At 50.9% G+C, this 14205-nt stretch overlaps 1 protein-coding gene across 4 annotated transcripts in view; it reads left to right on the plus strand.

Annotated features, from left to right (window-relative positions):
* The window catches only part of Parvb (parvin beta), a 79985-nt gene that overhangs the window by 25250 nt on the left and 40530 nt on the right, over nt 1-14205 (plus strand). The window contains exon 1 of one of the 4 annotated variants that reach the window (XM_076911778.1): nt 30-139. The exons of 2 other annotated variants lie outside the window; for them this stretch is intronic. In XM_076911778.1, coding sequence (XP_076767893.1) covers nt 52-139 — 88 coding nt within the window. In that variant the 5' untranslated portion in view covers nt 30-51. Of the gene's footprint in view, nt 1-29; nt 140-3758; nt 3914-14205 lie in introns of those variants that run through there. One more of the 4 variants, XM_034516187.2, reaches the window with a different exon arrangement.

Consider the following 14205-nt stretch of genomic DNA (forward strand, 5'->3'; position numbering starts at 1 on the left):
GGCTCTGCACTTGCAAGTCATAGTGATGTCCCTGGGATCCTTATATGGTACATGTGCACCCCCTGCCTAGGCAGTGACAGTAGCTGCTTGCTGAGGTCCTGGAGAGATCTGACTCCCCCTTGGCTGCACGCTCCTGACAGTGAGTTGTCCTCCTTCTTAGCAGAGGCCAGGCTCAGCCATCCCTGCTATGGCCCTGGTCTGTGGGGGTTGGTTTGGAAGAATGGACTCTGGGCTGACCTTTTCCTGGGAAGGTGATGGGATGTTAGGGTCAGGTGATGGAGAAGGAGGACCCTTGGCCATCTTGTGGCAGTCAAGGGAAATGAGGTCCTGGCTTGTCCGCTGAAGCTTTTGTCACTCTGGTGGGCCATGTGGATCTCTGGGGCAAGAAGAATGGGACTTGGTACATTGTCAGGGACAAGCTGTGGTTAGGATTTGTGTGTGTGTGTACACGTGACAACACATGTATGTGGCAATCAGAGGGGTCTCCTTTCTCTCTACCGTGGGGGTCTTACAGAAGGAACTCAGGCTTGGTGGGTACCACATTTCCCTGTTGAGCCATCTTTCCAGTCCCATCTTGTCATTGGAGCAGCTAGTGGGAGGCATTTAGCATTAGGCAGGCCTGAGGAGAAGCTGGCCTCCAGTCCTATTGTAGGATAGCCTAGTGTCTGGGTTTTTTTTTTTTTTTTTTTTTTTTTTTTTTTTTTTTTTTTATAGGAACATTGTCCCAGTTGATGGGCAGTCTGTCTTTGTAACGGTTTTTCTTTCACTGTAGAGGCAATTGGAGCCCAGAGAGGTTTAACAACCTGACTCAGGTCACTCAGCAAGTGGGAACTGGGAGGTAGGGGCTGATCAAGCTAACTGGCTCTCAGGAGGGGCTCCAAACTCCCCTTCCCCCTCCCCCCAGGCTGTTTACCTGTTGTGTGACTGATACCGTCCCAATTTGGCATATGAAGTGCTCGGTGTTCTTGTTGCTGCTTCAGAATCCCAGACAAAAGCCACTTAAGGAAGGGTTGTTTTGAGGGTTCAGTCCATGATGGCAGAAAGGCACCCACAGGCAGGAGGCAGAGAGGAGGGAATGCTGGTACTCAGGTCTTATTAGTATGTGTGTGTTGGTGTATGTGTGTGTGTGTGTTGGTGTGTGTATGTGTGTTCTAAAAAAAACTTTAGAACTGTGCAAAAGGACTTTAGAACTGACTTGGCTGAAATGAGAGTCCAGCACTTTCCTGCCTTCCCTGGGCCCATCCCTGTTCCCAGTCAAGTGGCCACACCCTTCCACTCTGCTGCAGGGAGGAAGTGGGTGGCAGGCTTGGGTAGAGGTCTGCTTCCTGCTTCTCAGCTGTCCCTGAAGTCTCTGGCCCCTCCCCAGCATGTGTCTTATCCATCTGGACTGGGGACTTCCAGCTGGATGCAGAATGGGACCAGACGAGGATAGGGGAGATTGACGATCGATCGGGCAGCTTTCTGATGGAGATGCTGGAGGAACAACATTTCTTGCCCCTGGCCTATAACACCTGTGCAGGCCACAGGCCCTTACAGCAAAGGATATGTTTCCATGGTTGTTCATAAGTCCCCCACATGTCAGAAACAGGAGGAGGGAATCTCATCTTCCTGGCAGGACAGTCACCTTCAAAACACAGCTCTGGGGGCCACCTCCTTCAGGGCCTCAAGGAAGCTGGTATCTTGTGTGTGAATTTGAAAATGTCCACATGGTTCTTAAGAACTTGTTACCCAGGGAATGAAGCAGGGTAGAGAAAATGCTTGCCCTGTTGGCTAGGGGCCAAGGAGGTGGTCTTGGGGACAAAGAGAAGAACACAAAGCTTCAGAAGGAGGGAGCTTAGGGGCCTCAGCTGTGGCTGCAAAGGGCAAGCAATTAGCACACCTCCGACTGCTCCTGTGAACTATTAAACCAGGCAGGGGGAAAGCTGGAGGTAGCCTGGTTCTCCAACCCCCTTTTAGCCCAAGGCTGCGGGGCTAAGCCTTCTGAGAGGCTAGCTCAGGGGAGGTGGCTTCAGGTGCTGAGGGTGGCTGTCCTGTGGTGTCTGCATATAAAAGCCAATGCCGGTTGGGAAATCTGTTTCCTAGAAGATCAACCTCCCCTGACCTGGGTATCCGGGAGTAGGACCAGTGGGTGCCTTGCAGTGAGGATCAGGGAGGGGCAGTGTTAACTACAATGAGATCAAACCGACTGCCCTTCCTTTCTGTCTAAAGTCCTTCTGCTGTCTGACCCAGGCCTGTCAGTTTCAATAGCTCTCAAATGGCCCTCGAGAGTCTATTGGGCTGTGCAAGGCTGCTGGTAGCCACTCTTCTTGTTTGTTTTCTTCTTTTTGAGACAGGGTCTCTCTATGTAGCCCTGGCTGTCTTGGAATTCACTGTGTAGGCTAGGCTGGCCTTGAATTCACCGAGATCCGCCTGCCATCCGAGTGCTGGGATTAAATCGGTGTGTGCCACCACGCCCTTGTTTGTTTCTGTAGGGCTGAGGCAACAAGGCCCCAGAACCTCATTAGTTAGAACAGGAGTCTGTTTCTTACCTTACAGTCCTGGAAGTCTTCAGTCAAGATTAGGGCTGGGCTTTCCAGCGAACTGAGGCTTCACTGAGTTTTCATCTCTGACCTCCTCCAGTTCTGAGAGGACCTGTGCTGTCCTGCCATCTCCCCAGCCATCAATACACTGCATCTCCCAGCCTGTTTCTGCTCCAGGGTTCTCTTCCTGCCTGGATATCCCATGGGGTCACTTGTCCTACCCGAGCTAACTCCAGTATACATTCAAAGGCCTTTTTTTTTTTTTTTTTTTTTCCACCGTAGAAGGGGAAGGTAGCATACAGCCATAAAAGATGCAGGAGAAAAGAGGTCCAGGGAGATACAGTGAGAGGAAGGAATGTTAAGTCAGGCATGGTGTCAGATGCCTGTAATCCCAGCATTTGCACTAACGAGGCAGGAGGATTATGAGTCAGAGGCTAGCCTGGGCTCTGTATCAAGATTCTTCTCCAAAGGGGAAAAAAATTGAGAAAGTGAATACAAATAAAAGACTAGTGAAAGCTGCAAAATGCTGGCCCTGAACTCACCGGGGATCAGCCAGCTGTTCGCTGAGCAGTTTGCATGATGTCGTGAGCCAGGAGACAAGCAGGTGACGTGCCTGCCCTTTACAGAAGTGATGGCAGCTAAACCTCTGGTGCAGATGTGCCAAACTGTGACAATGCCTCAGAAGAAAGGAGCTGGCAAGGCAAGGGAGCAAATGTGTTGAGCAAGTATGTGGGGTGTGTTGGTCCTAAGAGTATCAGGGCAGAGAGCGCGTCTACAAAGGCTCTTAGCCCTGGCTTCTTGTCTGCCAAGCTTGCAGAGAGAGAGTCCAGTGCTAGTGTTCTGAGCACCCCACTCCCGCCCCCCTCCGCACCCCCAATCCAGGTCATTGCTTTTTATCTCAGCAAAAGAAGATAAACTGGGCCCGCCCCTCAAACCGTATCTCATCAAACAGCTATAGTACAGATGACCACTAGAGGGCGCCATTCACATAGCGTTCTTGCTCTCAGCCCAGTGTGTGTGTGTGTGTGTGTGTGTGTGTGTGTGTGTGTGTGTGTGTGTGTGTGTGTGTGTGTGTTGGTTCCTCCCTGTGGCAGGTGTACAGTAGAGCCCTTTTGTTGTTGTTGTTAATGGCTTAATGATTTAATCTTCTTATTTTTCTCAGCAGAACCACTTTAGACTTCTGGGTATGTGGGGACATTACCGATCAGATTAATTAATGCTAGTTCCACAGCTGGGAAGCCGGCCTCACCGGCTCTGCTGAGGAGTTACTCTCCTGCTGCCATTTCTGTTCCCTTTCCGGGTCTACACAGTGCATTTCTCTATCTGTGTGGAGCTTGACCAGGCTTGTTCTTCTGCTCCGAGCGACCGGCAAATTTCATTCCCCGTCTGCCTTGGTGAGCAAGCATCCTGTGCAGCGTTCTCAGAGGGATGGTGTGATTTGTGACCACCACAGGCAGGGAAATCTGAGTTCTGCTCTTTTGTTGTTTTGTTCGTTTCTTTTGGGTTTTGCACTCTCCTCCCCTCCTTACTCCCCCCTCCCCTAATGATTAAAATCACTTGTAGCATTGTTGAAAAGGCAGTGTGATTGGTTGAGGAGGGGGAGAAGAGAAAAGCAACTCTTCCAAGCCTTGCAGTAAAAGGCCTGCCGTGACCTGGGGTTAGGATTCACTGATCATCAGCACCTGACTGAGGGTCTGGGCCAAGAGAATGGATGATGAGCAGGGGAGCCCTTCTGTGCGGGGCCGGGGTGCGGGGTGCAACTTCAGCTGCTCGTCAGAGGTGGGGAAATCAAGGCATGGGGCTGAAGTCCTCTGGACTAGCCAGTAGGCAGTGTGACCTTGCAGTGTGACCCTGGCTGGACATGATGTCACATACTGTATAGTCCCAGCACTTGGAAGGCTGAGGCAGGAGGATTGAGAGTTCCGGAACAGCCTGAGCCACCGGGCTGGCTAGTTTTGTTAACTTGACATAAGCTATAGTCATCTGAGAGGAGGCAACCTCAGTCTCCCTAAGGTTGGGCTGTGGGCAAGCCTATAGGGTATTTTCTTAATTAGTGATTGATGGGAGAGGGCTCAGCCCATTGTGGGTGGGGCCATCCCTGGGCTGGTGGTCCTTGATTCTATAAGAAAGCAGGCTGAGCAAGCCATGAAGATCAAGCCAGCAAGCAGCAACCCTCCATGGCCTCTGCATCAGCTCCTGCCTCCAGGTTCCTGCCCTGCCTGAGTTTCTGTCTGACTTCCTTCAGTGATGAACTATGATGTGGAAGCATAAACCAAATTAACCCTTTCATCACAGCAATAATAACCCTAACCATGATAGCCTCAAAAAAGAAGGACTAGGGATGTAATTCAATGGCAGAGCACTTGCCTAGCATGTGTGACTCCCTGGGTTGCCCCTAGCTATGACCTGGGCACCTGAAGTTGAGGTTCCAGAGGTCTCTGACCTTCCCCAGAGGCCTGCCCTGTTTGCTTGCCCTTACTGCTCCACAGCTATAGTCTCACACTTCCTTCCCCCCTGTACCCCTGGACTGGGCCTGCATTTTCAACTTTACCACAGCCTTTTGAGCTTAGGTGGCCCTGGGCCTCCCTTAGATGCTGTGCTTGTTTGAGCCTGACACCGCTTTTTGCAGGGACTTTGGAGGGCCTGTGCCTCTGCAGAGTTGTCCACGGCCAGGATGACCCATGCTTCACCTTGCTTATCCCCGTAGCCTGGTGGGCATCTGTTGGAGGCCTTACTACCTGAGGTGCCCGGGCAGAGAATCCAGGAGCTTCCAAATAGGTTGAGCCTCGTCTTTAAGGTGGACGTTTGCCATCTGAGTCCTTTGAGAATTGGTGACCTTGGCACCTTCTCTCTGAGTCCCTGGAGTGTTGTTTGTTGTTTGATGAGGTCCTCTGCCCTTGGTACTGGCAGAGAGCTGAGCCTGTCAGAACATGGATTTGACTCAGTTCTCTCCAGGTGAGCTCAGGTGGCGTGAGCGCCAAATGTGGCCCAGCTATGTGGTAAGGAGGAGGCGAAGAGACCTAAGTCTCATCCTCAGCCACTCTCCACAGAGCAGACAGTTGTCTCAACAGACCTGTGGTCCTGCCCACCTATTATCTACCCCCTGTAGTGAGGGATGCCGTGTCCATAGCTGTTCTGGGAGGCTTTCCTCTCTGTTTTCAGTCTGGATTGTAGGGACCTTCAGCTGGGGGCTCAGAACTGGGAGATGACTTCCGAGCATGCACAGGCAGATGGAAAGTTCGGGATGCAGTCCCAGCAGTAGCCGTGGGATGTGGTGCCCGGGAGGGTGTGCAGGCTGAGTAAAGGCACTGTGGTCTGAGCTCTTTAGGAGAGGCAGCTTCCATCAGAGGAAGCAGAGGAAAAGGTGCTGGGAAAGTCAGCTGGGCCACGTGGCTGGTGACACTGGCGGGTGTGGACTGAATTCTGGAGACAGTAGAGGATGGTGTTGGAGGAAGGACTGGATGGGTCAGTGGTTAGGGAGCACAGTGGGTGAGAGGAGGGCATACTCAATGTGTTAGAGACCAGTCAAAGCTCACATCTGGCTGACAATGGGCTAGCCTCCGGAATTCTCCCTGTTGTGTTTAGAGCAATGGTTCTCAACCTTCTTAATGCTGTGACCCTTTGATATAGTTCCTCATGTTGTGGTGACCTCCAACCATAAAATTATATTGTTGCTACTTCATAACTGTAATTCTGCTACTGTTATGAATTGTAATGTAAATATCTGATATGCAGGATATCTGATAATGCACCCCCAACGGGGGTCTTGACCCTCAGGTTGAGAACCAATGGGATAGAGGGTGGGCTGAAGAAGCCCATGAGGCTTTGCATGTGAGGACACAGTTAGGCTGCCTTTTATCCTTCAAGGACCATGTTCTCTGTGAGTGAGGCTGCCTTGGCCCCTTCGCTTCTGATTCAGCCTGCCCAGGGGGCCTGTATGGTAAGCTTGACATTTTATTGTGAACCTGGAAACCTGCTTTCTATTCAAGTCATTTTTCTGTAGCTCTAACATTTTTCTGATCACCCCAGGGGACAGAGGGAAAGAAAAAGACTCTGTTTTGGGGCTGAAGGAATTATCTATTTAACCCTAGCTCCAGGCTTCAGCTACACACACACACACACACACACGCACACACACATGCACACACACATGATGTCAGGCATTGTGCAGTCATCAGACCTGGTTCCCGAGACAGATGCATTCTGCCTGGCATGGGAGTCTCTGTGTCATGGAAACCTGTGTGAATAGCTGGTCTGCCCTTCCAAGTAGAAGAAGCTGAGGGTGGCCCAAAACTGGTTGTCCCCATCAACCCCTAATCTCTGGGCAGCATCCTTCCCCTTACCTCATCAAGGCTGCATTGTAGTAACTGAGTTCTTGGTGACCCACGACTCCTGGGCTAATGTGAGCCTCAGTAGGAGACCTCTTTTCCATCAGTGAAGTGGCCGGAGGTGATCAGTAGGTGAGAGCCACGGTCTCTGTTCTGGGTAGCTATCCCCAGCTGAAGTCCTTTGCTCTCTACTTCCTATCCCCCTTTTGTGCACGAATCCTGGGCCTCGTTTTGTGCTGGATGCATGACCACGGTGATGATCTGAGACCTGGTTCTGAGTACAAGCAGGCGAGTATGTCCCTAGGCTAAGAGTTTGCCACTGTCACACGAATGGTGAACTGTGGGAACCCAAAAGAGTGGCCCTAGCTCCTTCCAGGGTGGTGGGTACACTTAGAGTGTCTCCTGGGCACTTCTAAAGACTTATGGTAAGAGAAGGCCACTCCCAGTGTCAGAAGTATGATCTACAGGACCTGACTCTAACAGGCTTTGAGGAAGGTACGGGGGTGGGGAAGGAGCGGGCGCTGCTGGGTTTGTGAGAGGCCAGTCTCTCATCAGGAATCTTTAGGAACCCCCATTGGCTTTACTCTGGAGCTCTACACCCTGGGCAATGAAAGGGAAAGCTTGGGGTGCTGGGAAAATGGCTGAGTTTAATGGGATTCCCTCTGTTTAAAATGATAGTTGACCCAAAGGCCCAGAGTGTCGCCATGTCCGGTTGGCTCTCACAGACAGTTGCATCGCACTGGTACCTGTGGAGTGAGCCAGAGCAAGCTTGGCTATCAGAGCCAGAGTATGATGGCAGAGAGTGGCCATCAGCAGGTGAGCTGAAGGCCGGCTCCACCCTCCAATAGCCTTCCTGGGTCCCAGAGGCTCTTGGGTCCCTTACTTATACAGTCTCAACTGGACACATCACAGCAGTGGCTTCTGATGTGGGCCACCGGCTTCCTTTTCAATGTATCTTATTAAAATGCACGCACTTTTATATTTAGTGTCTGAACCTACTTTGTCTTATGAAGTAGAATGGAACCTTATGCCCCAGCAGAACAAGCTCATAAATCAATGGTTCAAGTCCCCGTTGCATCCTATTCCTAGGCCTTGCCAACGCAGTGCAGAAACTACCCCCTCTTAGAAATTACTGAGTTAACACACTGCAGCATCCTGTCCTCAGTACCCTCAGACATGGTCTGTGGGAGAGGACCAAACCCATCTCTCATGAACAGCAGTCCTCTCATGAACAGAGTCCTGGGCCTCTTGGTGGTGAAGAGGCCATTTCTCTGGTGTTTACCACACAATGTTTGAACATCATTCCTTCTTTGCCATGTCTGGGTCAGACACTGTCCCTGGGCTCCCAGCCTTGCCCCACTTCACACTGGGTGTGGCCTTGTCTGTCCTGCATGCTGTCTTCATGTTTAGTGCTGAACCTGGTGGGTATCATGGACCAGCCTCGTACATCAAAGTCTTTGCCTGTGCAACTGTCAGGAACAGTTCCCCTCCCTGAGTTCCATCCCTCACCTTTTGCGTGGCTGTGGATGTCAGGAAGGTCACCGGCAGTGGTCAGCCCCAGCTGCCCAGCCTGATGGTATTTTCACTCTTACTTAGATCATATTTAGGTCAGATCTTGACTTGTCTGAGCTGGAAGAACCTCACACGCAGCCCAGTTTGATTGCTTTTCAGAACCGCTTTGAAGAAGCCCTTCACAGATGGTGAATTAGAATGTCTCTGGAGTTAGACAATTCACGGAAAACTCTTGTTTCCTGGGCTTGCTTATCAGAGGTGTCCTGGGGTCTCCGCTGCTGGTTCACGGGCCCCTGCAAGCCCCTGGATGAGAGCAGAGATGGACAATGGGCTCCTTGTCCCCTCCATTCTTCTGTGGTTCCATAGAGTGCTCTGTCTTTGAGTAGATCTGTGCAGGGCACTGCTGGGCGCCAGCCTGTGGCTGGTTAAGTGGCCCAAATTGAGGCAGCTTTGCTACGGGTTTCAAATTCTTCTTTTGATGTGCGGCAGGTGTGGCACGGCCCTTTTTGTGAGATTTTTGCTTTGATCCTGGTTCAGAGTGGGTTTGCTGAGATTTTCCCCACCATGGCCATTTGTTCTCTGTGAACCCCAAGACGTGTATATATGGTACACAAGGTCCCAGTGCGATGCAGTTGCTACGTGGATGTCAGTAACTGGAGTCACCATTGCTTTGGTCCCCAGGGCCTGCATCCCCAACCCCTGCCTTGAGGCTTTTGTGTCCTAGCAGACCCCTCCTTCCACTGTGAGAGTCTTACACCCCACTTTTCCAGAAGACGAGCTATACCACTTGGAGCGGGAAGCTGAGAGTGGATGCAGGTGCCATCCGGCTGGCATTTCCCTTCCACCTAGAGAGAGGCTTGTTCCTCAACCAGCCCGCTTTCAAAGCCCTGTTTTCCTAATAACGTCAAAAGGAAACAAAAAAGGTTGCCAAAAAAAAAAAAAAAAAAATCCTTTTTTTTTCCCTTAAGAGCCTGGGTATAAATAATAAATAAATAAATGGAACCACACAAAGAAAAAGGATAAAAAATAAAATCAAAGCCAGGGGCACTGCACTTGGCATGAGGTATAAATAGCTGGCTTTTAGGAGGCGCCTGGGTGAGCTTCTGAAGTCATCTCTTCCGTGAGTGACTGTAAGTCAGGAGAGGCGGCTTTTTCTTTCTTCTTCTTCTTTTCTTCTCCAGGTTACTTTCTTTTAAGTTTTAATTAAGAAAAATTTGAGACAGGGTCTTTATTAGCCCAGGCTAGCCCCCAACTCACTATGGGTCTGAAAATGACCTTGAGCTGACCCTCTGCCTCCGTTTCCTCCGTGACAGGATTAAAGGTGTGCACCCCCACATCGAACTTTTTGCTTTATAAGCCTTGCCAAGTCTTTGGAGACCCGTGAGTAGACAAGAGGCTTGTCTCAGTCACACTTCGCGCTCTCTTTTCTTCTCTGTCCTCCCCTCCCCCTTCCTTGACCTCCAACTCCTCTGCTTTCCCTGGCCTCCAAACTCCATCCCTCTCTGGCCTCCATCGTCCCCTTAGCTTCCTCCTCTTGGTCCTCAGCTAGTATTTCGGTACAATGGCTCTCCACAGGTCCTGCAGATTTGATGCAGTAAGAAGGCCCCTTGGTCAGAAGAACCAGGTTGATACTCACTCAGGTCTGGCTGCTGGGTTGCATGTGGACAGGATACTCACCTCAGAACAGTGAGGATGCTTGGGAAAGTTAGGCCAGCAGGCTCCTGTGAGTGCCGTCATAAACCTATCTCAGGTCTGGGACTGGGGACGGCCAGCCGCATCTCACATGTTGAAGTGTGAATCCTTCTGGCATCTGGACCATAACTAAAAATCTCAGCATCTCTGGGATTTGCTGAAGCCCACTAGCTTGTTGGGCTGATTGCTGGTGGGGTAGAAGGTACTGGGTCTTGTCAGGTCCTCTGAAGCTGACCATTGAGTTAACATTGGAAACTGTTCAATGCAGAGTGGAATGTTGCAGGACCTTTCCTGCCCGTTGAATTTGCAGTGGAGCTCTGTAATTGGGCAGTAGAAGAGGTAGGTGAAGCTAGGAGTTGGGAGGAAGAAGGAGGAGAAGGAAGAGGAGAAACAAAATGGAGGCAGACATACTTGTCTCTAGGAGTCTCGGGTAGCTATTCATGTCAAAAGGTTAGATATTGGGTTAACAATTCTAATTGTGTGGGCATCTTGTGTACTGAGCATTTTGCTAATATATAAATCCATTGGATAATATTTAAGCATTTAGAGTCTTCTTTCTACCACAAAGATGGCGGTATTGTCTGAGGTTGAGCCAAGAACCATAAGGGTGGAGGAGTTGACCCAAGAGCCATGCTTAGAGCTGTGGACTTCACGGAGCTGACTAGTGGAGGCAACAGCCATGCCAACTTCTTGTGGGTCCTGCGCCAGCGCCACTGGCTAGCCAGCACCACGGCTAGAGCGGGAACATGGCGGTGGCCAGGAGCTAGCAGGGCTGAGCCGTCTTCATTTCTAACACCCACTGCTACAGTGGGAGACCTGGAAGATCCAGGCTGGGGCGATGGGCCCTTCTACCCTTGGTGTCTGTGTGTCCCTGGGCTGGGTCCCTCCCACCACACACTGCTCTTTAGTCCCAAGTCTGGCCTTCTTTCAAGACCAGTTTATTGGATGCTTCTCCCAGGGAGTCTCCCATGGTTCTCCCACATGATGGACAGGTATCTCTTCCTTGTTCTTCCATGGCAGTGGCTCTCCTGAGCCTCCTCAGGTACCCAGCATCAGTCACAGCCGACCCTCCAGTTTGTATGTGTGCAACCCAAGCCAGGTGCCGAGGGCTCCAGACCTTTCCATTCCTCTGAAGACTTCTGTGAGCAGGAACTCTTCCCGCCTTTGTGCTCCAGCGGGGAAACTGAGGCTTAGTGAGGTGCAGGGGGCTTGGTATGTGGCAGAGTAAGGTTTGAGCTAGGACTAGGTGGCTTTGGCCAAGTTCACAGTACTTTTCCTGGGCTCTGAGTCTGTGTTTCCCCAAGGCCTTGAACAGGAAGGACCACCCCTGGGAGAGTGTGTGGATCGCAGCCTGGCAGGCTCTGGAGTGTACTTCTTGTTTATTAAGGTCACGCAGTCCCTGGCCCTGTTTAGTGTTGTTTTTGATGTTCAAGGGCAGTGTGGAAATTTTTGTTTTATGTGACCTAGTTTCTGTGCTTTGATAATGGTGTTTCGCTGCACCCCACTAACTTTGAGATTTCCGAATCAGGGTCACAATTCCACCCCTCAAGCCCCGGACTTCATGCCCCTGCCTAGGTAGGGGGCTGATAATAGCTCCAGGGTCTTTGTTGCTGTTGTTTTAAATGTCTCTTGTGTTTCTGTGTTTGGGCATTTGGGGTGCATATGAAGGCCAGTGGTTACCCTTTGAGGGCCATCCTTCTGCCTTTGAGGGCTTTCTGTGATGAGGTCTCTCACTGGGACTGGGGCTGGTGAATTAGGCTAGGCTGACTGGCAGGTGAGCTCCAGAGAGCCACCTGTCTCTGCCTCCCTAGCACTGGGATTACAGGGAGCATCGTGCCTGGCTGGTTTTTGTGGGGTTCTTAGTTTTTTTTGTTTTTTTTTTTTTTTTTTTTTTGAGACAGGGTTTCTCTGTGTAGCCTTGGCTGTCCTGGAACTCACTCTGTAGATCAGGCTGGACTTGAACACAGAGGTCTGCCTGCATCCACCTCCTCAGTGCTGGCATCAAAGGCGTGAGCCATCACCACCAGCTAGGCCTGATTTTTATGGTTGGGCTTGGACCTTCCTGGCTTCTCAGCTATCTCCCTAGCCTGGTGCTCCGGTGTCTTCCTGAGAGGAACAGTGGGCTCCTTCGTGTGATTCTCCTGTGTGGCTCACTGGTGTGATTCTCCTGTGTGGCTCACTGAAGTCTCCCTGGAGGATCGTATTCTCAACTGAAACTTCTTAGACTGTTACCCTAACCACTGCACATGGCCTAGGCATAGGGGACCCGCTATGCTTTTCTCTGAGAAGTCAGCTGGATGGGATTGGGGAAACACCGGTCACTGGGCTGCTGTGGAGTTGAACTTCTCTGGATAGTTGTCTTTTCTTCCTCTTTCTGACCCTCTCCATCTCACTTATGAAGTGCAAGGGATTGCTGGAATTTGGTCTGTTCTCTAAATGAGCCTGGTGCCCCAGAATGAATCTTTGGGAGGTGGGACAAAGGGAGTCCGCAATCCCTTGGTGGTCACCGACTCATGAAGCTGTTTGATGTTTGTGTGCTTCCCTCTAGAGTCATGGTGAGGATTAGGGGATTAAGAAATGGCTTAGTGGTTAAGAGCCTTTCAAGACTGAGTCACATTTATGGGTCCCCATGGGTGTGGCCATCACAGATTTTCCCCATTTTTTTTGAATCCATGAACACTTGTGTTGTTTTCGCTTTTGGCTGTTGCGAATAACGTGGCCTTGAACATGGGTTCACAGGAGGGTCTCCTTTTCCAAAACCTGAACACCAGCATCTTTGCTGACCTTGGAGCAGATACTGATGTTCTTTGGAGGCAGAAGATGGGTTATCCCCAGAGCTGCATCCACAGCCATGTCCCAAGAGCCTTGTTGTGTGTCCTGTTCCAAGCTGGGAATTGCCTGGAGACCAAAGAGAACAAACAGGAAACACCACCTGAGGCAATAGGGTTCAGAGGGGTTAACAGGACTGACTTGGGGTCTCCTTGCCAGCAGGGCAGGGACTCCTATTCTGAAGCCTTTGTGGTATATATGACGCTGTCCCTATCACCTGCTGTTGTAGGTGCCAGGTGACCAACACGTAAGGTGCTAAAGCGTTGAGGTGACTGGTATTCCGCGAAGAATTTAGAGGGGTTGTCTCTGTATAAGTTCCCCTGAGGAATTACAAAGAGGTGGGACACTTGCCCAGGGAGATCTCCTCAGGCAGGATGTGTGGTCTTCGAGTATCTGTTCCCTCCCTCCCCCCCATCTCTCTCAGGGTTGCAAAAAGTGGCAGGTGGTAACCTGTCTCTGTCACCTCTGGATCTGGGGGTTAGAGTCTGGAGATTGAGGTCCAGTGGTATAGAAGCCACCGTTTCTGGTTTCAGAGGCTCAGATGTGGAAGAACTTTCTGTAAGCAGAAAAAAAGCCAAGCCCTGTATCTGTACAAGCTTTTGTGTGTCGTGTTGTATCTCCTTGGCCACACACACACACACCCCATGGCTGTGACCAAGGGCCATTAGAGTTTCTGGAGAGATGAAGGATCCTGTGTGGGGCCATAGGACTGGGATGCACACTATCTGAACCCTACAAATACTCCCTCCCCCAGCCTATATACCTACTGCTTCTGTGCAGCTAGCAGTCTCTGGGCCCATAAACAGCCAGCATGGTATCTGGACTCACTTCATTAGTCTGTTCTTTTTTCTACTGGCCCTGATCCCAATCCTGTTACCTTCTACGGAGATATAAGATCTTAGGAGGAAGCACTCCCATTCAGGGGTCAGGAGAGACTGAGATGGTAATAAAGATTTAGTGACTTATCACCTGGAACACGTGTGTTTGTGTGTGTGTGTGTGTGTGTGTGTGCACCTGCAGAATTTGTAGAGTATCTGGGGAGGAAGAGGGCTGTGGACCATGCCTTCGCTGGGTGCAGGACATCGTCCAAGCAGATTTCTGTGCAGACCCAAGTATCAGCAAGTGAGGGCTGGTTGTTAGGACTCTGCAGTGTCCATGTGGGAAGTGAGGTGAGAGGGGACATCCAGGCTGGCTCTGGGTGGATACCCTCTAGGAGGTTAACAGTTCCCAGGACAGAGAGCTGAAAGGGTTGTGCCCAGCTGAGAGGAGGCATGTGTCCAGCTGAGGTGGCTTCTGGCCTGAGACTCTAGCCTGTTTAAAAATAG

This window comes from Arvicanthis niloticus, chromosome 13 (assembly GCF_011762505.2).
Source record: "Arvicanthis niloticus isolate mArvNil1 chromosome 13, mArvNil1.pat.X, whole genome shotgun sequence".
Lineage (NCBI taxonomy): Eukaryota > Metazoa > Chordata > Mammalia > Rodentia > Muridae > Arvicanthis > Arvicanthis niloticus.